Below are 25,096 nucleotides of genomic sequence, written 5' to 3'. Positions count from 1 at the left end.
GCACAGTGCACATCTTCAAAACGATCCACGCAAACCTTTTAAACTCAGTGATAGCAAATACCAAAAAACTAAAGAATTTTGATCAATCATAGCGTAAAATTGGTTTATTTCAAACACTCTCATAAAATAAATGGTAGGCACCATGAACTTCAAAAAACTTTCAAACTGCTATATTAATCATGGTTGTCATAATTGTGCAAAATTAATTAAAAATAATTTCTATCCAAAATGGGAGAGAGTTGGTGGTAAGTAGTAGACAGCCATGCGAAAACAAGATAGATCATTGTACAATTGGATCATGGATGAATACGAAAGTAATTTGCACGATTTAATAGAACACTTTTGATAAGTATTAGGCGGTAAATAAATTTTGATAAGCAACTGAAGAATAAGAAGTTATGAAAACAGGTAAGGTTTTTGCAGATTTTTTGCGGTGTGAGATTATTAACTTTAGATATTTTTAATTCGCACAATTTAGGGATAAGCAATTAAAGAACAAGACATAGAGCAGTGTCATAAAAGGTTTATTTCAAATAAAGAGATGTTTTATTGAAGTAAAAAAATTTTACAGCCTGAAAAACACAAAAAATATGGAATAATGACCATAATCCTTGAAAATAAAAAATCACAATATGGAAAGCCCAGGAAAGGCTCAATTATAAATATAGAAACGGCAGTAAGCTGTATAGAAAAATGGACATATAGAGTACTATTAATAAAAAGTAACTCGTACAAATGTAATAAAGCGTCATAATAACCAAAAATAGCACAATACACAGCGTAAAAGACATAACACTAGATGAAAATATGATGTTATCAATTCGTATCACTACATTGTTCAGCTGCACATTAGTTCAGCAAAATGCTGCTGAGACCTTTAATGAATTAACAACAATGTAGTCCTGGGTAGAATGATCAATGACTAAAAACATATTACATAGTGGTTAGAGAGCAAAAATGTAAGAAAATGTTGTTCATTACCGAATTAGAGGAGGTGCCAGTTCAGAACGGGTTTGGATTAACCATTTACGGTCGAAAGGACGGAATAATTTAGCGACTAAGATCCATAGATATGATTAAAATAGGAATAAGTAGCATATGAAAACAGGTAATACAATCTAGCAGGTGTGCTATAGTGATTTCTTAACAAAAATGTAGTGACAAGTTAGGAAGTATCATTATTGGATGAATGGGAACACGAGAAATATTCGCACGGATAAAATGTTCCGTATCAAACGTGTTATTACAGCCCTTTTGCGCTGTGTTTCCTCTCAATTGATATTTTATCGATTTTCAAGTTTAAATTACTTTGAAATGTGAGGCGCGTTCTTCAATAAGTATAGTATTTCTGAAACCTGATTACAAAATTTATTTATTCGCAATATGTAAATTTATCTAAAATTCTTCCGTACGACACAGTTCAGCCCAGTTGGATGAAAAAATTTGTATGAATAATGATCTATAAAATATTTTCTCCAAAAGTGATCTATTTAGCATCTTATGAATCATGTTATTCAAATTAACATTTTTTCTGGTTCAATGAGATTAACCGTGGTAGCTGATTTAATTGATGGATTCTGCGGGTACTGATAGTAGAAAACGCTTAAAAGGTTTTTTATCTTGAACAAGCCCAGCGAAACAATAGATGAATGTTTAAATGCCACCCTTGCATCGGATTGATATTTCTGTCTTTATGATCATGGATCGTGTTGCGCAGGGTAATTTATTTAGTGATTAAGCGTGTTGCAGGATGAGCATTAATGATGCACTAAAGAGTGAAATTTTGCTGTTTTCCGGAATTGTTTACAAAAGCGAATAATCTTATGTGACGATACTTGTACGTTCATTAACAAGGTTTTTAAGAAAATTTCTTCATCATAATTAAAGTATGATCTATAACATCTTATGATAAACGCAGTAATCGGTATGAAAGCAGCATTTCCAGATCCATTTTGGATAAGAAATACTAAATATTAGGTGTACAATTTATTCCTATGCTGCTGTTCATGTTCGCTATTTTATGATACATTGTGATGGCATGGCCTGATTGTAAAAATGGACAGTCTTTCTGTAAAAGATAGCATGTTTTATGCCATATCAATGAGTCCAATGTTCACAAACACACAAAATGTAAACGTTTGATCAACTTGCACCCGATTATGAGGTGCTATATGAATTATTGCACGGTTTGATACCAAATCACATGTTTGATGGGTGTGCACCAAAATTTAACATCAAAAAAATATGTAAAGGATCTTATTGATGTTGTTTGAGGAGGAAGTACTCGAAAAAATCTATTAAAAAAGATAATGTCAAAAATATGAACGGAAAAATCAACCTATTTTATTTAATTAAGGTTGTAAAGGGAAGAAATCCATCTTAAGATATTTTACCAATCCCGGGATTGTTGTGTTGCAAAGCAAGCATTTTAAGTGTCTTTGTTAGTATTGCTTCAAATACTGACACAAACTTAAAGTTTTTATGTTTGTATTTTGAATCTGGCGCTGCCTTTTCATTTCCTCCTTAAAGAACGAGAGTTCTTTTAGACTACCAAATTGAGAACCATTAATAGCTACATTAATAATTGTGTACACGTTTACATCTTAAGATTTAATGAATAATGACAGTAAGGCAATTGACATTTGTGGTTTCGTCGTTTTATAGCACCTACGAATTGGCAGTTCATGGTCAGAAACAAAGTTTTTTATCTCACCGTCCCCAACTATTCACGAAATTACATCCGATTCTAGCCGTCTGCTCATACCTTTGTTCCGCACGTCAGATCGATCAAATTTGCGAAGTGGTAGCCTTCAATTATACGATCAAGCCTTTTATTGACCTTTCCCTTTCTCTTTATCACCAATTTAATGTATCGATTGCACGGTGCAACATTCAAATGCAACGAATTGAAACGTGCCCATTCAGTGTAAATGATACGGAGTTGCTTGCCGTAAATACTTTTAACCTACGCAGAATTTGTTAAGATGTCGAGAACAGCATCAATTGAAAATGTCTTCTCCCGATAACTCGCGAGCGTTTTGCCTGCCAGCGTGGCTGTTGCATCGTTGGGGAGAAAATCGACAACCACAGACACTCTTTGCTTTCGTAATTCCTTATTAAACAGTTTTACAGGATCCACATTTCTGAGAAATCGATATTCTTTAAAGGAAAATTTTTGCCCAAAGAAAGAATGGCACCGCTTTTGATTGATGTTTGGTTGACAAGACGAGAAAAGGTCATTTCAGCCCACAACGTTTCCCGGTGACTCTTAGACCGCAAAATGTGTTTGGTATTTGATGCCATCCATTCAAAAAAACCTTTGGTACGCTTCGTGCATCTCTGTGTTTGTGCAACAAAGATTTTTCAATCGAGTGTATCATCTAACAACAGTTCCTTTCAGAGCGTATACACCACGCTTAAGAAACAAACTTTCAACCCGTTTCTCACAGCAAAAAAGTATTATAACAGTAGATCGCAGACTTACATCCACTGGCCGAAACAGCAACTTCAAATTCATTGAAATTTTCACGTGCCACTTAGCCCCTACTGCTACCAAACTCAAAATCTGCGTTGTAAATGACGTAACCTGTTTTGCTCAAACCAAATTAATGTGCTTCCATTTTTCTTAAGCTGTTTCTTATGATTAACTGGCACAGCTGCACTATTCCCGTAATTACTCCTTTCTATATCGTCTCACCTATCAAACTGAGAAACTATCCGATATACCAGGAGAAATAACCAACTATCTGTGAACGCGTATCAACAAACCAATAGCAAGCGCGATCACCTTATAAAACAAAATTTGTCGGAATTGCATAATGCCCATTTACGAGACTTGCTTTGTCATACGAGAACATCTTAAGACGCCCAAAGGCTTCAAGAAACCACCACCGGCCGTGTTCTGCAGTAATTGTGGATTTAAGAGCTGTCCATTGTACATCACCAAATACTGTGTGTTTAAGTTATGTGGCATCAAAGTATTCAAATACAAAAAAGAAGGTCCTTATGTTGCATGTAAAGGGTGCCTCACGATGCTTGGAACTAACGGTGTGTACCATTGTCGCAATTGTAAAACAACAGTTCATCCAAATATCGATTATTGTATAGGGTGTGGCAAAGGCATCTCATGAGGACAAGCAGAATATAACGAGATCTATATTATGTTGTGAACGCTTTGGTATAAGAATGAATTGTTAGATGCAGCATGACTCAAGTACCATCATGACCATTGTTTTTGCTAAGAACATGCCATATTTTATGACAAAAATAGTAAAAATAGTTAGCGATATTTTACCTGTGGCTCGACTTCGGTACAATAATGTGTTCATGTGAATTAAACGATTTTTCTATGATCCAAATTTAAGGCGAGATGGTTGTTATATGACTGCCTCTTTGTGTTGCAACATATTGCTCCTGCACATATTACATGGTGTTTCAAGCTCTACACTATTTTTTTATTTGCTAGAGCCTCGAAAAGTTCACACAGAGAAACAAACAGAAATATGACGTATTCGGTGATGACCACATAACGGTGAAGTGACACTGTCACTTCTATGAACCTGATTGTGCTTCAAATTTGTGATTTAAAAGGCGAAATAAGTATAAAGAGGCAAATTTCGTTCATTTTTGCAAATTTTTAAAGTGTGCTTACCTATCACAATGATGCATACAACAAGGCCGCAAAACATATCTATTTGCCCGATATTTGTGTTTAAGACGCTACGATGGCACATATCAAATTAAACATTTGTTCCGAACATGAACCAAGCTTCTTTTATCATAGCCCTCGAATTCTATGCCTCTTAGCAGCACTGATAACCATAAATACTACAGATGCTGCAAGCAGGTTTTGTAAATTGATGACAGCACCAATTAGTAAAATGGCACAGTTTTTGACACGAAAAAGCACATCATGGCATTCATATGCAATGAAATCATGCTTGTGGAAGATGTATCGTAAATTGCATAGTATTTACAAAACCATATACATGCTTACGACGTTTGACGAGCATTATGAGTACCTGTATACTACTAAGATTTTAGGTTCACAATCAATGTCACATCTTCTACCTGCTATAGACATAGTTAAAGCTACCAACCAATGGTTTCATCGCCTCACATTATCCTAAACTTGCTCTTTACACCTGTGCGCAAATATCTTCCCACCGACAAACATATCGGCAGTCCATTACAGGCAATCTCCACAATTCCTAAAACATTAACATTTCTTGCATATTTTATTGATCTGTCACACATCATTTCATATATTTCTATCAAATCAATAAATGCGTGTTTTTTAGACTTAGCAATGTGGTGTTCGTCGTTTCTTGCACTCCGAACCTATAACAAAAAGCTTAGAGCCACTCCTTTGGACAGACCTGCACCGCCAAGGAATGTGATATGCATGTGCTGCGATACGAATATAGATCCTGTGTATGTGAAACGGTATAAAGCGCTTACCATTTGTTCGTTGCCTGTAGTTCCCGTTTTCTGTGGGTATGTCGGACTTGTTTGTCCGAATTGTTGCGCACTAGTTGGTGACAACACAGTGTGTTACTGCCAGGAATGCAGAAGAATATTACATAATGATGCCTCATTTTGCACATATTGCAGCGGTACATGCATGTTGTGATATTTCGATAAAATATTGGAACACTTGTGTCGTTCACGGTTGTTATCGCTCGTTTATCCACACAGCAACGCTCGACTTGAAAACAGATATTCGTAAGTTTGGCCCGGTTAGAACCTTGTTAGTAACTTGGCCACGATCATAATAATCTCTACGTTTTATTTTTGTCAGTATTTATTCACGTTGATATTACAAGAACAGTTTATTTGAATGTGTACGTCGAATTATTCTTACTGTGATTACGACCATTATCACTGCTTATGTATTTTGAGCTGGTCATGTGGTGAACAGCATAGGTAATTAACTGATGAGTACTCCATAGAGTTCGCCATTTTTAACGACAGTTATGTTCTTACCGCACATTTACGGTTAGGAAATACTCCTTGATACGTTTAATAAAAGTCTCCATGTGTTGTTATGTACGAGCGTGATTCAAGCTAATGTGCAAGATACTGCCATTTATACCATGATGCCCTTTTTGTTGAACTCTTGTTTGTGTATTGACCATCTCTTGTGCTTTATTTCCCTTTTTGATAAAAAACGTTCATATCGATAGCTCTGTCTTGACTATTGTGTAGTAAGTGCAGGCAACGATTGTTTCCTGTGCACTATAAGTTATCATTATGGACAATAAGAAGCACAATGTTCGGTTAAATTGTGTTTAACCCAATGAATAGCACAAAAAATACTTTTAAGGTTCAGATAACAGCGTAGTAACCAGTTTATGGGTGAAACAGAAAATTTAGCACCAGACTTTAGCATATACTCTAACAGCGAGCATTTTGTTAGCAATACCAACGTGAATGATGCCATAAGCCATCATAAAAAGCAAATTATATTTCTTAATACGGTTTGAACCACCGTACTCTTCTATGCTTGCCACTTCCTATAATTAATTTCCTGCCCCTGATCGATTCGTGCATGCCGCTAAAACATACCAAAGTATTTACTACTGAAGTGTGCTCTCTCCATTCATCTTCACCACACTCGCGTGTAGAAATGTGTGGCATTGCTTTGAGTAGGACCCGATGCACCTACACATTTGTAGATTTCTTTGGCACATGCATCGTGTTCTGTAATGCTCGAGACCTGCCAACGAAAACTTTGTGCAAGATTTATGGATTGATTGACAGCAAAGGACGTGTTTTGGTCATGGAGTGGGAAAGAACATGTTTTTATGGCGAGATGGCATTCTTAGGAGAGGTGGTGTCTCTAAGGAAAATGAAATTTTATGGTGGAACAAGCCACAAGCATATAAAAAAACGAAAATAGGGCGATATAACAATAATTTATAGCTGCAATGTCAGTGTTATAGCACTTAATAGTGGCTTTTCGCTTAGTTCGACGTATACTTTTTCTCTAAATTTAAATTGAACTGCTTTAGCGAGGTATGTGTTCTTTCAATTTTTTGTGGTTGCTTATCAAATCCTGTCAAACCAATTTGGTAGACTTCTTGCCATACCTTACAACATTTAGATTTAAACTATTTGTTACAGCAAATGATAGCGTGAAAATGTGTTCGGCGCAAGGTACTTTGTGCACAAAAATTTTATTGGCAGTGGTGGGAATTAATTAAAAATATGAAGGCGGACCAGGATACGTGAAGGATTAAGAATTCGCAAAATGTGTGCAAAGTACAAGTTAAAGCTAAATTTTTACCAAATTGTATGTTGATGGTCTCATATATCTTGTTTTAGAACATACTCTGCTGATAAAATATTTTAGCAGGCAGTATTTTATGTTCATCTTAGATCATTGCTAAGACCAGTCAAACTGGTACACGATATTAATTACCTTAGAAAATATTTCCGTGGTTAAGGTGTTATGAGTTGCTACGCAGCAAAATTCTAATTATGGAATATAAACTATCAACGGAACACCCAATCATTCATGGACAAGAATGAAGTTTGCTTGCCATTCCAGGTACTCTTACAACATCATCACGAGTTATTTACTGTTTGCACATTCGACCGATAAGAACAAAATATTTTGACCTTAAACGGGTCTTTCATACGGTTTGGATGGTTATACGGTGATGATCATCAGCCTTATGGACCAAAAAAGGCTATAAATTACAAACACACTCTAAATATATTTAATAAATTTAAAGAACATGATCATATGTATCAGCCGTCCATCATGACATCGAACTTGATAAAAATGTCATTGTCATCAATAAAAAAGAGCAAATTAGGCAACGAGGGCCAGCACATGGCTAAAAACTGATTTAACTGCGTATTTTGTGGTTGTAGCGTGTTCATATGTAAATAAAATGCATTTTTATGTGGTATACGCGTTTATGACAGTGCACAAGCGATCACCCGTTATAGGTGATCCATGTCACCGCCAAAAAGCACCATTCTATAAGGCAATATACGTGATTCAGAACAAATTTAACGACACAAAATCAGGATTGTATGAATATGAAATGCTGAATGGCTGCGCATTCTTTATTGGTAGTGAACAATACGTTACATCTGATACTAATTTTATTTGACACTCTACGGGACAAAGGCTGCAATACCGACTTAATTTACTGTATGCAATGTGAAATAAAGAACTATACATGGGAAGAATGTGTCTATGCAAGTAAAACGTAATGTAATACAGTGTTACATTCTGTTCATAAGTTTGTACTTCAAGAGCGTTATACAGTGGTGTTTGTGTAATTTAACTCTCTTGAATTTCAACAGCACTACACGTATCATTCGTCACAAAAACATTGGTGTGGTTCGTGAACAAATTGTTATAAAGATGATTTGATGTTTTTCACGTGATATAACCAAATAAAATTATACTTTCTTACATGAAAGGCATTCTAATACGTACGTTATGGAATTATTTCGGCTTTATGTCTTTCTAGACGCCATACCCAATATAGGGAAAATAAAATATTTTACTAGCTTACAATATAAATTTACCTGCTACTCCAGTTACATACGATACCGCATTTAGATGCCTGTTCATTTTGGTAGAAGGTACGCAAGAAATTACAGTTCATGTGTATGAACGATTAGAACACCGTTCTCAGCACCTATTAGCATCGCTTTCATCGCTGCCAAACACACTGTAGTATAAATAAGATCAAACAACTAGCATTAGCTACACTTCAATAGCACTCATGTTACTGCATTCCATCACTACCATGACAGTCTGTTCTAAATAGCCTTTCACTGTGGTATTTATCATTTTTTAATAATCTGTCATTAATGTACTTTGTCATACCGTTCTCAATTAAAAAGGAGTTTGTTAAAAATGGTTGTTTTATTCTGCCTTAGTCAATTAAAAACCCAAATTTCTTGATTTAAAATTGCATTCATCCGAAATTGGGAATGCTTAATTCGGTGAACAGGCAACAGGTCTACTAAGTAGAGCAATGAGTCATTGCATACGGTTTGTTTGTTCTAGCCCACTTCTTTTTTTCTAAAACGATCATTTAATCTGTATTGCTTTCCTTTACGTTTCACGTTTACCAATCAAGTATTTAAAACATTAAGGATAGTAGCCCGAAAAAAATAAAGAGCAGAAGATTGATGATGTACGCTGAATCAAGCAAGGAGCGTCTTTTCGTTCCTATAATTCGTAAGATGACGCATAGGAGGGTAAAGTACGTATGTCTCTTCATTTTGTTTATTTTTATTGTCTCGCTTTTTGTTATAAAACAAAAAAAATAACAAGGCTAGAAATGAGCATACCGAACGAACAGAAGGTTTTGCACTATATTGACATAGAGAGCGACAAGGCGTTGAGCTATGAGAACAGAATAGAACAGAACAAATATTTTGCATCGCTTAAGCCTACATTACCGCTCAAGCCGATCAAAATGACACTGCAGACAACGGTATTTTTGTATAAGAGAGAAAATCATGCCGATGATAGCAATGAGAGCATGGAGAGGATCAGGAATTATTCGAGTGAACGGGAGATCAATGAAAGCTATGTTCGGCAGAAGTTTTTTGTGATCAAGAGGGCGATAATTCGCAAGGACACGAACACACAGGAAGATACGATTTCGATGCGGCTGCGGCACCCCAATCTTCTGACAACTTACAAGACCTTCAGAACGGAGTTTATTGACAGGAACAACGAGCAGCAGGACATTGTGTGGCTGTATTCGCAATTTCTCAAGCACAGGATAAGCCACAAGTACGTGGCCATGGACGAGAACATCATCAGAAACATACTGACAGACGTGTTGCACGGCCTTGAATACATGCACGAGCGTAAGATAATGCATTTGGACATAAAGATCGCAAATATAATGGGACAGACAGAGAACAACCGCATTGTGTACAAACTCATCGATTTCGGGTATGCGCGTGATCTTATGCTTAGCGATAAAGGTTCTAAAATGGAAGAGATCAAGATACCAAGCAAAAGCTATGGTACGTTTCCCTACAAGCCACCGGAGGTAGTGTTTGAAAACGTTCACGGTCTAAAGAGTGATATATGGTGTATTGGTGCAGTTGCATGGTTTTTATCGCTCGGCCGAGTGCCATTTTATCACGACAACGGAGAGAAGAACACAGTGACTTACCGTAGGTTCATAAAGGGCACCAAAAAGCACTTTTTCTATCCAGAAACGTCCAATGAGCTCAGAGACTTTGTTCTCGTGAGTATGAATAGAAGGCGTGCGAATAGGCCGAGCGTGAAGGAATTACTGAAGCACCCTTTCATTCTGGGAACAAAGTTTGATGAGAGTGAAAGCGAGCACGATTCGGGATATGGAAGTGATTCTGATGTAGAATCCTATAAAGATAATAATTTATAATAAAATGATATTTTGAAATTTTTGTTGGGAATGGAACCTGGCGGTGTAATTGTGCCTTTTGGCGGTTGACCATCACGTAGACTGTGGCGAACTAAGTATGCCTGAATAGAAATGATGGTTATAAGCAGATTAGGGAATTTCCTGCCCCATTTGGTGCTGGTGTTGTGAAACCGCAATCTCGAGACGGAAGTGTTTTTTGAAATTTAGTTTGAAAGGTAATTGCTGCAGCAGTGAATGCGCTGGTAGGTAATAAAAATAGTTTGTGCGATTAAACGCCCTGATACACCGTGCTTCGCATTTTAGGAACTTTTGATAGCTGTTTTATGATCAGATTGGCTGTGCAATCACTAATGTTTCAGCTTGCTGTTATGTGAGCGCGTGTGTTCGGTGTGCGCCATCGCAGGAGTGCACGATTGTTTTTACCACCGGTCTCACAAACAGATTGGTATCGATTACTATCAGCAGAAAATAATGAGTTATTTACTACACCCGTTGTACAATGATGGATAAGGGATTTTTACTAAAATAATGAACTGCCTTTTATTCCGTTAAAGCAGGTTCATTTATTCTTACTTCACTTTCACAAACACATAGTAAATTTACCACATCTGTTAGACCTCTGGTTACATTCATGTGCTTTTACTCCAAAAACTGGGCACAAGGTATCGGTTGTTCTCTTCTACAAGAAAATGGAAGTGCAAATAAGCAAACTTTAATGTAAAAAGGAACAAAGGTTTGCTGTTTATAACTAAAATTCTGGTTAACTCTTCTTTTGTCCAACCGATTCACTCCTTGACCTTAAAATGTTTCCGAAACACTGCATTCAATTTCTGCGCCATAAACAGGCGCTGATACATCGTTTCCATATTTTTATAGCACTTGCTGCGATGTATGGTAGATATAAATGTACTTGCCAAAGATTCACCGTGCCTTAATCTTGATACGTAAAAAAACAATTCTTAACACGAAACATGTACCACAAGCACTCACAATTTTTATTAGACCATCTGCTAAGCATGTAAAACGGTTTGTACGTCTTTGTCTGTCATTCTCTCTGTCTGCATCTCAACAAAATACGCCATCATATTTTGAGCGTACTTTCCCAAATAATATTCAGTACAGTTTTTCTTCACAGCCTTCACTCCCACTATCTCCAGCCTGATGATGCTCAACTTTCCATTGCTTATTTTAAACAGATAGCAGAACAGGTCATTTGTGCTAAAAGTTGTTGCAAAAAACGAAAGAAATTTCTCAAAACGTACAATGTCATAATTCCAGAATAGCCGTGCTCCGATACGTGCAAAAAGATTTTCCTTGTCCAGCACACTTATATTCTTCTTTTCAAGCGGAATATATCTCCGATACTCCTTGAATTTCATCGATAATAAACTAAACGCGTTCTTTATAGAGGAGTACGCTGCCAGTTTTTCCTCATTATAATCGACGAATGGAAGAATATATTGGCTGGTAAGCGTGCTTTCGTTCGGAGAAATCACCAGCACATCGGTGCTAGCCAGTGTTACCTTGCTCAGCATTATTATACACGCATTTTGTGGCATGATACCGAATAATTCATCTCTGTTCTTCTCTATCAAATCTGAATGGATAAGATTGATAAACTTCTTATTTGATTGTTTTATGTAGTAAAGACACAGCAATACGGTACTTGTGATGGCCAAAAATGCGATAATAACAGTCAACAAAATTTTGTGCTTCACTTTCATGGTCTAAAAAATGGTTATCTATAAAAAGATAAAGTTTATTTTGGAAAAGGTAGTAGCAGATTTAGCACGAGTTAATGGATATCGCGGCTGAAATTACATCCGTGTTGTGCTAAAATTTTCAATTTTTCTTTTTTAATTTGCTTTATATGAACAGCTGTTCTGAAATTAAAGGAATTAGCGGGAAGTATTCTGAGAGAAAGAAAAACAGTCGAATAATGTGCATAATGACGCTATAATGCAGATATTATGTCGAAAAAACTTGGATATACAGTATTTCCACATAATTTATATACTTTACACGTTTTTATGAAAGCTCGTATCACGACAACAATTATTTGGTTAATTCCTCCGCTTACGCTAGTAAAAAGTGCAGAGATATTAACATAATAATTGTTAGGAATGAAAAATCATCTTTGGTTTAAGTTTGTATCGATTTATTTGATCATCTTTACGTTTTTGCTTTCTTTACCATGGTATAGCAAAATTAACCACTTATAAACATTAAATTAACAACGAAACGTTTAATTTAATACTGGTATAAGATTATATGCAAACGCTTCATGCTCTGCCTCAAGTTAACTCGGCAACATCGCATCGTTCACAAAACAGACTGAACCGTAGGTTAAGCGCTATTCACTTTGATATTATCCGGGCACAATAGCATTCTCTTTCAAAAATGTATTTCTTATTCACCTCTCGTTATAATCATAGCTCTGTGCCAGTTCACACCATGCAATGTTTTTAATAATTGAGCTGTTTGAATGATGGTCTGCTATCCTCATGAGTAAAATATGACTGCCATGAAGCCAGTCTGTGAACAGCAGATACATTTTGATTCATGTTGATTAGAACAGCAACTTTTATTAGTAATGAAAATCGTTAGAAATGACTCATCATACTCATGAAGATAAATCAACCTACTATAACAAAACGAATAATTTGTCCTTCTCAGTGGATGAACATACTCTGCGGTTGTAGTAATAGTCATTTTGAAACCGTTTGAACGGTCTGCAGTTGAGCGGATTTTGTATAATTCAGAGTGGATAATATTTTTGCAAGCGATCCTTTGTTCCAGTCATATTAGAGAGAATCTGTGGTATTTATAGCTGAACCGCAGCAAAACAATATAGTACGAATAATGATCAGCACATAGGATTGTTTTTACGTCTATATTATCGTGTAGTTCTGAACGAATATGTTATTGAAATTCCCATTCTCTCATCTCAATGCCGAACAAAGTATCCATCTTGAGTAACATGCAGGTACTTAGTTTAAAAGTAATTAGGTACAGACACACAGCCCCACATAATAGCTTCGTAATAAATGTAAATGTTGTTTTATGTCATTATCATAACAAATAACTATTTAAAACATTTGAAAAATAAATTTACACATATTTCTGTAAAACAACATCGTATTGTTCCTAACATGGCATTACCTATCGTTCACACATCTTTTCTACGTAGAATTAAAATCATATATTTGACCTCAAGAAGATAAAAACTACAAAATTATTGTTTTACAAAATTTTCTGTTCCGTATTGCCGTGTTAGTTTGGGTCTTTACTTCCATCGCTTAGTAACATAATTTAAATTTATCATCGCAAGTATATTTACGTTGCAAGGTTTTTGCTATCTCATTCCACCTGGTACAACACCCTACACAACAATGTTTTAGCCCTACTTCTCCATTAATTTTGGTTTGTTTTATAAAAATACGTTTAGTTGTTACGCGCCCACTTATTACAATCCAAACAAAACGCACTCTACCGTTGTATTAGCTTTTTAATTTACTTTGATTTTTTTATCGAGCCCTCAAACCCCTCCTTTCCTATGACTGACCCTAACATCAATTTTTACAGAAAAGAATGTTCATACTGCTTCAAGACAACCGCAACAGATCATATCTATGCCTGTTCATGTTCTATACCCGTTTGTTCGTCGCACAAAAGTATGCACATGTCAAAATCTGGTCACAAAATAGTTTTCTCGGTGCTAGACGATATTTTAACCTTTGAACGCGAGTACAGGGAGGAAATCGAGAACGAAAATAGGGATATAAAAGAGGTTGAGGAGCATTTATTGCGTACGATCGATCTTAAGGGTGATAGAGACTGCTGTCCGCACAGCACGACTCCTCAAAATATCATCCATAACGAGACACGGTGCCTATCAAAAAAGGATAAATGTGATGTGAAAGATTTATGGGTGTGTTTTACGTGTGGTTATTCAGCATGTGGACGCAAACAGGTGTATTTAGAAGGAAATAATCACATGGAGACGCACTACAAAGAGACCAAGCATAGCAAAGTTGTTAGAAACGATTTAATGTACTGCTATGTGTGTGAAAAATACGTGTATGATGTTAATTTTGACGACGTGAGCAAATTAACGAATTGCGCACGGATTAAGGACAAGAATGCAGAAGTGTATGAGATGATAAAACAGATTGTGAAATTGAATGAGGAGCAGAAAGACAGCTTATTCAATATAAAAGAGATAGATTATGAGCTTGATTATGATGTGCCAGGCGAAAACGATGAACAGAGTAAAAATGGTGGGCACATCGCGGGTCACAAAGGTATCACAAACAACGGCAATACGTGCTACATATCATGTGTATTTCAGCTGCTCGCTGATATCTTGAATTTTACCACTTTCCACTTTCTTAAATGCTCTGTTAATCCGTTCAACTGTCTGCTATGCCAAATTACAAGGGTATGTAGAGAATTGAAAAGCACGGAGAAGAGCTTGAAAGAACTTACAGAGAACACCAGCACGGATTATATCAACATAAAAGATTTGATAAAGTGTTTGCAGAGAGAAGGACTGGTTATCGATGGCATTCAGCAGGACTTTTCTGAACTGCTGTTTCTCATACTTGAACGTCTGAGGAGCGAGGAGACGAATGAGATTGAGTGTGGTGTGAATGAGCTGTTGATTGGGCTTGTGGTTCGAGAATGGTGTGATGGATGCGAAAAGGAAAAATTGGCAGATAATGAGCAGTATTTTGTTATTTTGAGTGAAAAACGGTATGATAGGCTGAACGGTAAGGATGAGGTTGAGAACGGAGAAGATGTTTCCAAACAAAACAAAATAACGAATGAGCACTCGTTCGGCCCCAACTTCTATTTCTTTGAGGAGGAATGCCTTGGAAAATGCTCATGTGGTGGTACGAGACACAGGAACACGCTAATAAACAAATTGCCCACTAAGCTAATTATCATAAACAACCACAGAATGGAAAATAACGAGTTCCACACAAATGACCAGATCCCTGCTCATTTGGATTTCAATGAACTGATCTATAAGGTAAAGGTGGATGATAAACTTGTGAATGAGGTATTAAGCCTAGGTTTCAGCAAACAGGAGGTACAAAAAGCATTGCGCCTTACAAACAACAATCTTAACAAGAGCATAGAAATGTTGCTCAGTAAAAACGGTAAAGTGTCGGACAACAGCGAATTTAAACTATTTGGAGGCGTGAAATATTACGTGACAGGAATGAACAACGGTCATTACATCTATATCAGGGACAGCGTAGTCATCGATGACAAAGAGATAAGAAAAGTGAAGGTGAATGAAAGGTTTTACAAACATTTTCTGGTGCTGGTGTACAGATCTGTAAGTGTTGCTGATTAATGTGATTTATACGTGCAAGGACCGTTGAGTATAGTAAATGCGTTCTTCATATTTTTTACCGAGTATATTTTATTTATCTCTTCACATAACAACGCGTTCTTTATTCTTGTACGAATGGGTGGTCGTTACAATAAAATGGTTTAGCTGTGCTGAGCGGGTGAAAAACATAAAGTTTAAATATCAGCGAAAAGTGTTGCACCGGGCAAGCACCACTAAATTATAATATTCACAATTACGGATTTTCTACTCCCGCAGCACCTGTTTCAATGACACGTTATCCCGTATTTTCTTGAAGAAAATGCTCATCAAATTGCAATCATCTGATCGCTGTATTTTCTTGAAAAAAATGCTCATCAAATTGCAATCACCTGATCGAGCATTTTCCTGCATCCTTTCTAAAGTGAATATTTACTTATCTCCGCGCTATCTTCACAGATACGCTTTGTCACACCCTGCCGTTCCTCTCGTACTTAAATTTACCAAAAAATTTGCAACCCCTACAAAATGTCAGAGCTAGTCGATCAAAAGCCACAAGCAAACGATTCCGTTCTCAAAAACTTAGAAGAGATAAAACCGGATGAAGAAGAACAGCAAAAAAAGGTGTACAAGTTTGCACTGGTGCACATCAAAGCAACAAAGAACGACACGATAATTCATGCCACTGATCTTACCGGCTCGGAAACTATCACCAAGTCATCTGGTGGAATGAAGGTGAAGGCGCACCGTGATGAGAGTTCAGCATACGCTGCCATGTTGTGTGCACAGGACATCGTCAGTAAATTGAAAGAGCGTGGATATGATGCCATTCATGTTAAGGTACGTGCACGTGGAGGTTCCGGTTCTAAGGTGCACGGACCTGGTGGACAAGCCGCTGTGCGTAGTTTAATACGCGGTGGATTGAGATTGGGCAGGATTGAGGATGTTACGCCGATTGCATGCGGATCTGTCAGGAGGAAAGGTGGTAGAAGAGGAAGAAGACTATAGTTAAACGAGTTTATTAATGTTCTTTTATGGATGCGGTGTTCGTGTTGGTGGCATCTTTACGGATGAGCTCTCGCGTATTATATGCAATACGATATGGGGAAGGTATGTTTTGGTAAAGGAGTGCTGGTGTATGATAGTTGTTGGAATACCATCTCACCATGCCGATACTAAAAATCGTATTCTCTTCAAGCATCGCAATCATACCGTTTTCTGCCAAAACATATTTAGTTGCTGATGGTGATCGTGCCGTGATACTGTGTGGCAGCATGAACGGACTCGCGGCTAAAAAATATGGCAATCATACCGTAAGCATATAAACGACAAAATTTGCAGGTTAATGAGTTGTGTAGGAAGGGTAGCTGCGCTCATTTTATGATGTTGAAACGGAAGCTGCTTCTAGGCATTCAAATGTTACCCGAAGTGCCGTTAAAACATTTATTTTGCCAGTTGCCTTTTAATGGTAAGAAGTGCCTATCCGCCGAAAGGAGATAGAGCGGTCGTATAACGTTACCAAATATTGAACAAGATTTGTACCGGGATAGAGCGTATTCGGGTGAAAACTCGTAAATAATTGTATGCTGTTTAGGGAAAAGTTTTATTTACTATTGACGTGAGACGGTAATAACTTTGACAAGAATACCTGGAAATATTCCATAAACGTTGACTACCAGTGTACGAGAGGCACACACGTGAAAGTGAGACAGAAAGAGCCAACGATGATGTATTCGCTTATTTGATCGTGCATTATCCTTTATAACCAATTACCAACCCATTCCACCGAAACTTTCTTCATAATTGGCCATTTCGTCCAAGGTTTTATCGCAAACGTACTCCCACTCCATTTCAAAAAGTTTGATGATCCCGTCCACCATCCGCCTCTTATCTCCTCCCATTTTATAAAACGTACTTTTGTGACACAGATGCAGGTAATTGCAGTTCACTATCTCACGAATATCTCTGTTCACATCGTTTCTTGCAATACCATAAAAAAGATCTTTTAACTCAACAAGAAAAGCACGGGTCACCTCATCGAATCCAAACGGCGTAAGCAGCGGAAATAAATGATGTTCCAAACCTGATAGCATTATAAGCTCGGACATCTTCTCATTAAACACTCCATTCAGTTTTGTACCGATGTAGTACATCAATCCCACCGATAAGTCACGCATCGTGTGTCCTTTAACTTCGAATGAGCTACCAAGAGAAATCATTTGTGCTATCGTGAGGTGTTCCTCACTAAAAAAGCTGACAGGCTTGAAAATATCTTCGAACTCGTTTGATTCTGCGATACAGCGCAGCACAAAGAATGCGTTGCTGCGTGCACGAGGCACAGCTTCATATGTGTATACGAAGTCATCGATGTAAAAACGGTAGTATGTGTTCATGGTAGTTTTGATGAACCAGTTTAGATTGGATGTAAGGCGACTTTCGATGGCTTGACACGCAAGTAGACGTAATATCTTTTTATCTTTGGTGGATAAATTGTTGTATGGTGTGGATAGCTGTAGTGGAGGCATGAGATTGATTGCGATGGTGGAACATGAACAAAATATCGGTTTAATTTATCAAATAGAGTTTAATTATGATATGAGTGCTACTTTACGGTTATAGCTTGATGGAGAGTTGGTATATGACATATATTATGAAAATTTGTGTAATTTTATGGCAGGAATACTCAAATGGTAAGTAATTTTGTTATTCTCTTTTAGCTCGTGTAAGATTAAACGAAAATGAGCTGTGTAAAAGTGTTTAAATACTTTAAAAATTCTCATCTCAAATAGTTACGTCAAAAAGAACAATTTCACTACTGTTTATGAATCTCAATGTCTTTAAAAACACATATCTCGCATGTATTAACTTGTTTTCTAAAGCTAATGTGCTGATTTTATCTGTAATCTGAATCGAAAACCGAATTGGATCGTTTTTTGATGTACATATGATGCACTAAGTATGGAAATATGTTTAGTGGATTTAGTTCGCTATTAAAATAATTAGCGGCATGATCAATTCAAAATACTTTGTTCATAGCGTTATACAAAACAGACCTTTAAAATTTGACGCTACTGCATCGTGTTGGTGATCATCATCCTTTACAAATAATCTTATTAAATACAACTTTGGTTTTCGTGTTAAAAACAATGATATTCTCTTGAAAATAGTAAAACATGAATGATAAATCGAATACTATAAAACCGGATTTCGGTTGATTATTATCTTAGAACGGGAATTGCCAAAAGTAGTTTCAAAAATACGTTATACAACAAAACATTGTACTTTGTAAACATACTACCTCAATAAATGTGCAGTATAAGCATCGAACACTTTTTTAAGATAACCACTTTAATTTACCAAAAAGAAACTGCAGATTCAGGAAGTCTTCATAAAATTAAACAAACTGCTTTGTTTTACCTTCTTAATCTTGGTCTGCCGATTTCCATTACTGACATTGTCGGTATTGTCTTGTACAAATTTATATTCAAAAAGATCCTTAATGTCAAAATCTTTCGTGTCACATAGAGCATATATCTCAGTTCCTTCCGATTTAGACAATTTTATTCTGATTTCACCACTTGTAACGAATGTCTGCCGGTAAATAGGACAGTATGTGGGATTTTGCACACGAAACCGATCAAAATTTATCACGCTGCTCCTTAGAAAGAATTTCATGGTCAAGTGTTGGGGTGTAGCACTAAAAATCTTGTAAAGTACAAAGCGAGGTAAACAGAGGTATTCCCTCCCTTGCAGGTCATACATTACAAAGCATAATGTATAAATATCGATTGTGCAGAGCAATTTTTTCAAAACGGACTATTTGTTGGGAATAGGCGATAAGAAGGATCATTTTGGACAAAAAATACAAAGAATATGTAAAAGCGTATATTGCTCGATTGATAGCGAACAAGACTGTTTCAATGATATCAGCCATTGAAGCAAGAAGCACATTAAAAATTATTGAACGGTCGAGCATGCATATTTAGCAGATGGTGGCAGAATGCGTAGTATTGGTGGCTAAATATTTTTTGAAGAAAAAATGATCAAGTATAGAAGTAGGCAAATAAATTCAACATGAACATCCTGGATCACATAGCCATTTCATTAATTCGGTGATAGCATGCTGTTTTTAAGGCAGTAGAAGGATGTGACTTGTTACATTCCGTACTATGAATGGAGTAAACACTTGTGCAGATAACTAACAGTGTTGTTATAATTGATGAACAAAATTGTTTGCAACCAAGTGATCAATATAATGAACAAATATCTCTCCTTCATATTTAAATTACATATGCCGTAAGAAATGAACAAAAATCAGTCATAAAACAACAAAGAATAGTGTAAATAACCAAGCATGTGTTGCTCTATTGGTTGATCAAAACAGTAATGTTTCACATAAGCTATAAAAACATTTACAGATAAATACACCATGATAAATACGATATTTCTATGCAATCCCGAGGGAGAATACAGGATAAAAAGATCGTTTACACTTGAAAAAATAGACCTGAGATCGGCATTCAAGACCAAACTGGCACTGCGTAATTTTTTTAGGTTTGAAGGTAAATTGTATGTGGTAAAGACGTACAAACTGATAAAAATCGTGTTTGTGGTTGAAAATGAGAACCCCTTTATAACATTCTACTACATTGATAGCCTGTTCCAGTTGCTGAATGCGTATTTCTCCGGATTTTCTGAGTCAAACCTTATTTACAACTACGAGGAGGCATATTATATGCTGGATTCCATGTTCTTGGACGGAAAGCTAATCCAAAATAACAGGGAGTTGATTTTGGACAATACAAAGGCATTCTTCAGACGAAAGCGGGCACAGAAGAGTTGATGTACCTCCATAGTGATATCATGATAAAAATAAAGCTACCTCTCTATGAAAAAGTCTTGTCTTATACATCGCTGTGAATACCTCGATCTAAAGCCAATGATGGTTCATAATACCTGGCCTTATGAGTATGAAGGGCTGGTTCGTCACCAATAACGAAATTCATGAGCAAGTTTAGAACATCTGGACACGATGAAAGAGCACAAATCATGATGCCTTTCTCATGATCTGATGGTAAAAACATACCATTCACCAGTTATTAGACAATTCTATTTAATTTAGCTCCACTCCTTGATCACATTTCTCAGAATTTTAGACTTAATTGCATTTTCTTTTATCAACTCACGAACATCCTCACTTTTTATATCTTTCAAGAGGTAATGCACGTCCCTACACTCCTTCCCGCTGTGCACAATCCTTAAGATCATTAATCGAATCAAATCGATATTATTTGTATGCAGAATTACTTGACATGTATTTGAATCGATGCACGGTAGCACGTTAATGTAGTTATATAGCGTGTCGTATGCCGCCATATCTATCATTTTTAATACCGTTGATCCATTGTCAAAATAGGCAAATACTTCCGTGTCCATTCCTAGTTCCATAAATTGCTGCAAGTATGTGATTAAAACATTTTTGTACCTTTTAATCAAACCCACCAGGCATAAAAGTTCCTTTTCCTGTATTAGAAGAGGTACAACAAGTGGAATGTACTGGAGTATGTGATTGCTTACAAGCTGTAAGATCATGGCAATAGCCTTGGTGTTTTTATGTTCTAGCAGAATTATTTTGAGCTCTTCGTCCGAAATGCAAAAATGGTCGACAAACAAATCGTGATTTTGAACGTAATCATGCACCAATGCGAGTATTTCGACGTGGTCCATGTTTCTATTTATCACAGCCCTAGCAATGTCATAACAATTGTCTTCGTTGATTGCCTGTGCAAGTGACAAAGCAATTTTTTTATGATATTTAACGGGAACAGTGAATAAATGAACTAAATGCGTGGTGGAAAGCATAGCAGGTGGTATCCTATCCGTTGTTTCAAGGACTTCTTGCCAAAATTTCTTTGCTGTACCTTCCCAATCCCTAATAACGTATCCATTAAGTATCGGCTGTGTGTTCCCTGTTCTGTAACTCTGCAGACATTCATTGGCAATATTTAACTCACCGATGTTACTATCCAATAAAAATCCGCTATTGCTATCCAACATGTTCATTCGGACATAATCGACCAATCCATTGTTGTATAATTTCTCAATCGCACTGTTGTACGATCTCTTATTCGAGACGTTGTCCAGAAAATCATGCAATTTACCTCTAAGAATACCATCGATGCATTCCTTGTGGCTTACCAGCAGATTAATAATCTTACTGACCTGAGGTATCTTATTTCTGACTGTGTGGTAGTCCAGAACATACTCAAGCACGGTTCTCTTGTCCTCTGCAGTGTCTATTATCTTTGATAAAGGTACGACAATATCGTAGTTACTATTTTTGGCAATTTTGATACAATTGACAATGAAATGCCCTCTGGCGTTCTTTTTTAGGAGCATTCCAGTCAATTCATTTTCAGTGATGGCGGGTGAATAATTTTTGTTTATCTGCAAATTTACTATTAGGTCATCTGAACCATTTCTCATTAAATTATCCTCGCCAGATATAATTTCTGTTCTAGCCTTTGGCGCATACACATTTTCATCAAGTTCTAATTGTAGAATATTCCTACAGCGAATTAACACTTCGTTGTTCTTACGTCTGTCATTTTCTCCGGGAACGGATTTATATTGTGCACTTGTATTTCCATCGTACCTTCTCATCGTTGTTTTCTCGTCACCATTTTCTTGCATCGTATCATCCATAATCACATCTTCCAACTCTCTTATTTCTATTTTAGCCTTACTCTTGAATGACAGATAAACATAACGGAGAAAGTTATGGTCATTAGTTTGTCTGATAACCTTCAGCACTGTTAACCCGTAAAAACTTGGTAGTCTCTCATTTCCTTCCAAAAAAGAATGCATCAAGTGTTTGAAAAAGAAAAAATCGTACTTGTAATACTCCATTACCATGAAATAGAACTCTTTGTCTTTCATTTTTCTAACTATACCACTCAAAGAAGGTTCCATTCCCAACATAGCAAGTTCTTTCCCGTAGATCAGATAATCCGGCAGTAGAATGAAAATAAGTTCATTTTTGTTGTATCTATCGATGTGGTAAAACTTGATGTGAAAGTCCACAAGAATGGTAAAACCATCATCTTTTCGCTTGGTCACAAGCGATTTCAAATATTTCCCGTACTTTTTGTTGAACTTATTCTCCTGTTGTTCGGTGTACGTCTCTCTCAATTTATTCCTTCGGATGTACTTATCAGTACTGAGCATATCACGGTGTGTGTCGATGTCTAAATTTTCGGTATTTTCTAACAAGAAAAGTGGCTTGGTGTACAAATCACTCGTCTTCTTCAGCGATCTCAATTTCAGCAATTTTTCTTTTATCATCAAATGGGCAAAAAAATTTACGAATTTTAATCGATGGTAAGAATGCGTGAAAACACGTGCCCGTCCCCTTGCATTACGTGTCATTATGGATTAAAAGCTATTCAATGATTTTAAACGTGCATTTAATCACAAAAGGAGATATTGTTGTGCGATGAAAGTGTTGTAAGGCGATAAATTAATTGTATTTACAGTGCTGAATGCCGAGAAATAGTTTTAGATGCGTATTTGTTGAGTTGTAACGTGCTGACTAAAAATCAACCGTGTTCCGTTTCGCACAGTAAAACGACCTTCATAAAAATAACCGTGTTATTTATTTCAGAGATTAAACCCCCTTGATGAACACACTAATAATGAAGAACCATCCGATTGATCACAGCCCTGTGACCGCCATTTGTACGAATAATCGCCAGATTTTCGTTTTTCAGAGTAACATCCTGACAGTTTACTCTTCGCTGGCACTTACCAAAACGTTTATCTGTGATGTAAAGATATGTGTTACCGCGTGCTGTGTGTACAACGATGTGTTGTACATGGGCACGGATGATGGTTTATATACATTTGCAAAAAATCAGCTTGCAAAAGTGCGGGAGTGCCTGGTTGTCCGTATATGTGTGGTTGACAGGCGGTTATATATTGTAGAGAGAAAGGACAATGAATATGTGCTGGTTGTTGATGGCGAAGATGTTTGCAGGTCAAGGACCGATATTTTCGTTGGATGGGCAGGTAATCGATTGGTAGTTGTTGGCGATATGGTTAGATGGGGCTTAGAAGAATGGGAATGGGTTGGGGATGGGCTTACATCTTTTCATGTGGTGAGTAGAATCAGTGGATCAGATAGGAAGGAGCATCGAAAGAACAAAAAGAGAGCGAAGAAAGGAAGTAGAAAAAAAAATGAGCATGATTTGGCTGACAAAGGATGCGCAAAAACGGATATTAGTGATGTTAAAAGTTATCATAAACATGGTTTGGTGGATAATGAAGACATAAGAACGGAGTTTAATGACGAGATGGGTAGTAATTGGGGAGGCCCAGTGGAGGAAAGTGAAAATCAATTGAAAAGAATACAAAGAGATTTTCAACACGATATTATAAGCGGTGATGAAGGCGTAAAAGATAATATAAAACACTGTCGGAAGTATTATGGTGTTGTTACAACTGAGAAAGGCGACTTACTACTTTTCGAGTTGAAAAACGGGTTAATACTGCAAAAATTAAAACTGCGAAATTCATCGGTGTACGCGGTTAAACTGAAGGAAGACTTCATAGCGACCGGAAACGATTCGCGGATAATGTGGATCAAAAGCAACGAGGAGTATTTTTACCAAAAGTACAGACAGCTGGACATTCACTATTCAAAAACGCATTTAGTTATAGACAACGGACGAATCATAAGTGCAGGTGAAGATTCTCTGCTTAACGTGGTATATACGGACAAGGAGATGTACTACAAGTATTTCAACGATAATACGGGAGTATTAAAGACGTATAAGAATATTTTATGTGTTCTTGAAAACAAAACATTAAACTTTTACACGTTAAATCGCGCTAGAACAGGTGAAGATGCAGGTGAATGTGGTAAGAATAGCATGATTGATGAGAATGGTTGCAGAAAACAAAACAAAAATGGTGCGGGACATACTGCAAATACCTTTGATAACGGCGATTTTACAGGTGGTAAAACCGGTAACTATAGCGACAGGATGAGTAAACGAATAGAATATCTTCTAAGGTACAAAACCAATCAACGAATACTGTCATACGATTTAAATGATAAATTTATAGCATACACTAACGCAGATAAGACCGTACTACTGCACTACGTACTTGGTGACAGGTTGATGATTGACAAAGCAAAAGAATTTTCACCGTGTTACTTCTTGAAGATTACCAATGATCAATTGATCATGGTCAAGAACACAATTGTAATATTTGATCTAAATGAATTTAAGGAGAGAGAGGTGACAGGAGCGATAGATGTTTTTAATGTAATGAATTATGACTGGAATGGATT

General features: G+C 36.7%; 14 protein-coding genes across 14 annotated transcripts; 11 read left to right on the top strand and 3 right to left on the bottom strand.

Moving 5' to 3' along the window:
* Positions 1 to 2,620: 2,620 nt before the first annotated feature.
* VCUG_01903 (uncharacterized protein) lies at positions 2,621 to 3,117 on the top strand (the record flags this gene model as incomplete). The annotated part of the gene is made up of 1 exon (XM_008076725.1): positions 2,621 to 3,117. The coding sequence occupies one exon, from the start codon at positions 2,621 to 2,623 to the stop codon at positions 2,981 to 2,983; it is 363 nt and encodes a 120-aa protein (XP_008074916.1). The 3' UTR covers positions 2,984 to 3,117.
* A 701-nt stretch (positions 3,118 to 3,818) lies between these two features.
* On the top strand, positions 3,819 to 4,130 carry VCUG_01902 (uncharacterized protein; the record flags this gene model as incomplete). Its single annotated transcript, XM_008076724.1, has 1 exon — positions 3,819 to 4,130. The coding sequence occupies one exon, from the start codon at positions 3,819 to 3,821 to the stop codon at positions 4,128 to 4,130; it is 312 nt and encodes a 103-aa protein (XP_008074915.1).
* A 594-nt stretch (positions 4,131 to 4,724) lies between these two features.
* VCUG_01901 (uncharacterized protein) lies at positions 4,725 to 5,129 on the top strand (the record flags this gene model as incomplete). Its single annotated transcript, XM_008076723.1, has 1 exon — positions 4,725 to 5,129. The coding sequence occupies one exon, from the start codon at positions 4,725 to 4,727 to the stop codon at positions 5,127 to 5,129; it is 405 nt and encodes a 134-aa protein (XP_008074914.1).
* On the top strand, positions 5,102 to 5,632 carry VCUG_01900 (uncharacterized protein; the record flags this gene model as incomplete). The annotated part of the gene is made up of 1 exon (XM_008076722.1): positions 5,102 to 5,632. The coding sequence occupies one exon, from the start codon at positions 5,102 to 5,104 to the stop codon at positions 5,630 to 5,632; it is 531 nt and encodes a 176-aa protein (XP_008074913.1).
* Positions 5,633 to 6,550: 918 nt separating this feature from the next.
* Positions 6,551 to 7,008, top strand: VCUG_01899 (uncharacterized protein; the record flags this gene model as incomplete). Its single annotated transcript, XM_008076721.1, has 1 exon — positions 6,551 to 7,008. One exon carries the CDS (start codon positions 6,551 to 6,553, stop codon positions 6,899 to 6,901), a length of 351 nt encoding a protein of 116 aa, XP_008074912.1. The 3' UTR covers positions 6,902 to 7,008.
* An 893-nt stretch (positions 7,009 to 7,901) lies between these two features.
* VCUG_02848 (uncharacterized protein) lies at positions 7,902 to 8,126 on the top strand (the record flags this gene model as incomplete). Its single annotated transcript, XM_008076720.1, has 1 exon — positions 7,902 to 8,126. The coding sequence occupies one exon, from the start codon at positions 7,902 to 7,904 to the stop codon at positions 8,124 to 8,126; it is 225 nt and encodes a 74-aa protein (XP_008074911.1).
* A 1,027-nt stretch (positions 8,127 to 9,153) lies between these two features.
* VCUG_01898 (serine/threonine protein kinase) lies at positions 9,154 to 10,400 on the top strand (the record flags this gene model as incomplete). Its single annotated transcript, XM_008076719.1, has 1 exon — positions 9,154 to 10,400. The coding sequence occupies exon 1, from the start codon at positions 9,243 to 9,245 to the stop codon at positions 10,398 to 10,400; it is 1,158 nt and encodes a 385-aa protein (XP_008074910.1). The 5' UTR covers positions 9,154 to 9,242.
* Positions 10,401 to 11,410: 1,010 nt separating this feature from the next.
* Positions 11,411 to 12,124, bottom strand: VCUG_01897 (uncharacterized protein; the record flags this gene model as incomplete). The annotated part of the gene is made up of 1 exon (XM_008076718.1): positions 11,411 to 12,124. The coding sequence occupies one exon, from the start codon at positions 12,122 to 12,124 to the stop codon at positions 11,411 to 11,413; it is 714 nt and encodes a 237-aa protein (XP_008074909.1).
* A 1,820-nt stretch (positions 12,125 to 13,944) lies between these two features.
* VCUG_01896 (uncharacterized protein) lies at positions 13,945 to 15,808 on the top strand. Its single transcript, XM_008076717.1, has one exon. The coding sequence runs from the start codon at positions 13,957 to 13,959 to the stop codon at positions 15,763 to 15,765; it is 1,809 nt and encodes a 602-aa protein (XP_008074908.1). The 5' UTR covers positions 13,945 to 13,956; the 3' UTR covers positions 15,766 to 15,808.
* A 461-nt stretch (positions 15,809 to 16,269) lies between these two features.
* On the top strand, positions 16,270 to 16,759 carry VCUG_01895 (uncharacterized protein; the record flags this gene model as incomplete). Its single annotated transcript, XM_008076716.1, has 1 exon — positions 16,270 to 16,759. One exon carries the CDS (start codon positions 16,270 to 16,272, stop codon positions 16,747 to 16,749), a length of 480 nt encoding a protein of 159 aa, XP_008074907.1. The 3' UTR covers positions 16,750 to 16,759.
* Positions 16,760 to 17,510: 751 nt separating this feature from the next.
* On the bottom strand, positions 17,511 to 18,266 carry VCUG_01894 (uncharacterized protein; the record flags this gene model as incomplete). Its single annotated transcript, XM_008076715.1, has 1 exon — positions 17,511 to 18,266. One exon carries the CDS (start codon positions 18,264 to 18,266, stop codon positions 17,511 to 17,513), a length of 756 nt encoding a protein of 251 aa, XP_008074906.1.
* A 1,904-nt stretch (positions 18,267 to 20,170) lies between these two features.
* VCUG_01893 (uncharacterized protein) lies at positions 20,171 to 20,624 on the top strand (the record flags this gene model as incomplete). The annotated part of the gene is made up of 1 exon (XM_008076714.1): positions 20,171 to 20,624. The coding sequence occupies one exon, from the start codon at positions 20,171 to 20,173 to the stop codon at positions 20,582 to 20,584; it is 414 nt and encodes a 137-aa protein (XP_008074905.1). The 3' UTR covers positions 20,585 to 20,624.
* A 235-nt stretch (positions 20,625 to 20,859) lies between these two features.
* VCUG_01892 (uncharacterized protein) lies at positions 20,860 to 23,085 on the bottom strand (the record flags this gene model as incomplete). Its single annotated transcript, XM_008076713.1, has 1 exon — positions 20,860 to 23,085. The coding sequence occupies one exon, from the start codon at positions 23,083 to 23,085 to the stop codon at positions 20,860 to 20,862; it is 2,226 nt and encodes a 741-aa protein (XP_008074904.1).
* Positions 23,086 to 23,420: 335 nt separating this feature from the next.
* On the top strand, positions 23,421 to 25,094 carry VCUG_01891 (uncharacterized protein; the record flags this gene model as incomplete). Its single annotated transcript, XM_008076712.1, has 1 exon — positions 23,421 to 25,094. A coding segment is annotated over one exon (1,674 nt), but the record flags the coding sequence as incomplete, so codon positions are not given.
* Positions 25,095 to 25,096: the final 2 nt, after the last annotated feature.

This window comes from Vavraia culicis (genome assembly GCF_000192795.1).
Source record: "Vavraia culicis subsp. floridensis unplaced genomic scaffold supercont1.35, whole genome shotgun sequence".
NCBI classification, from domain to species: domain Eukaryota; kingdom Fungi; phylum Microsporidia; family Pleistophoridae; genus Vavraia; species Vavraia culicis.
Note: the sequence above shows the minus strand (reverse complement) of the source record. Positions and strands in the feature narration are given on the sequence as shown.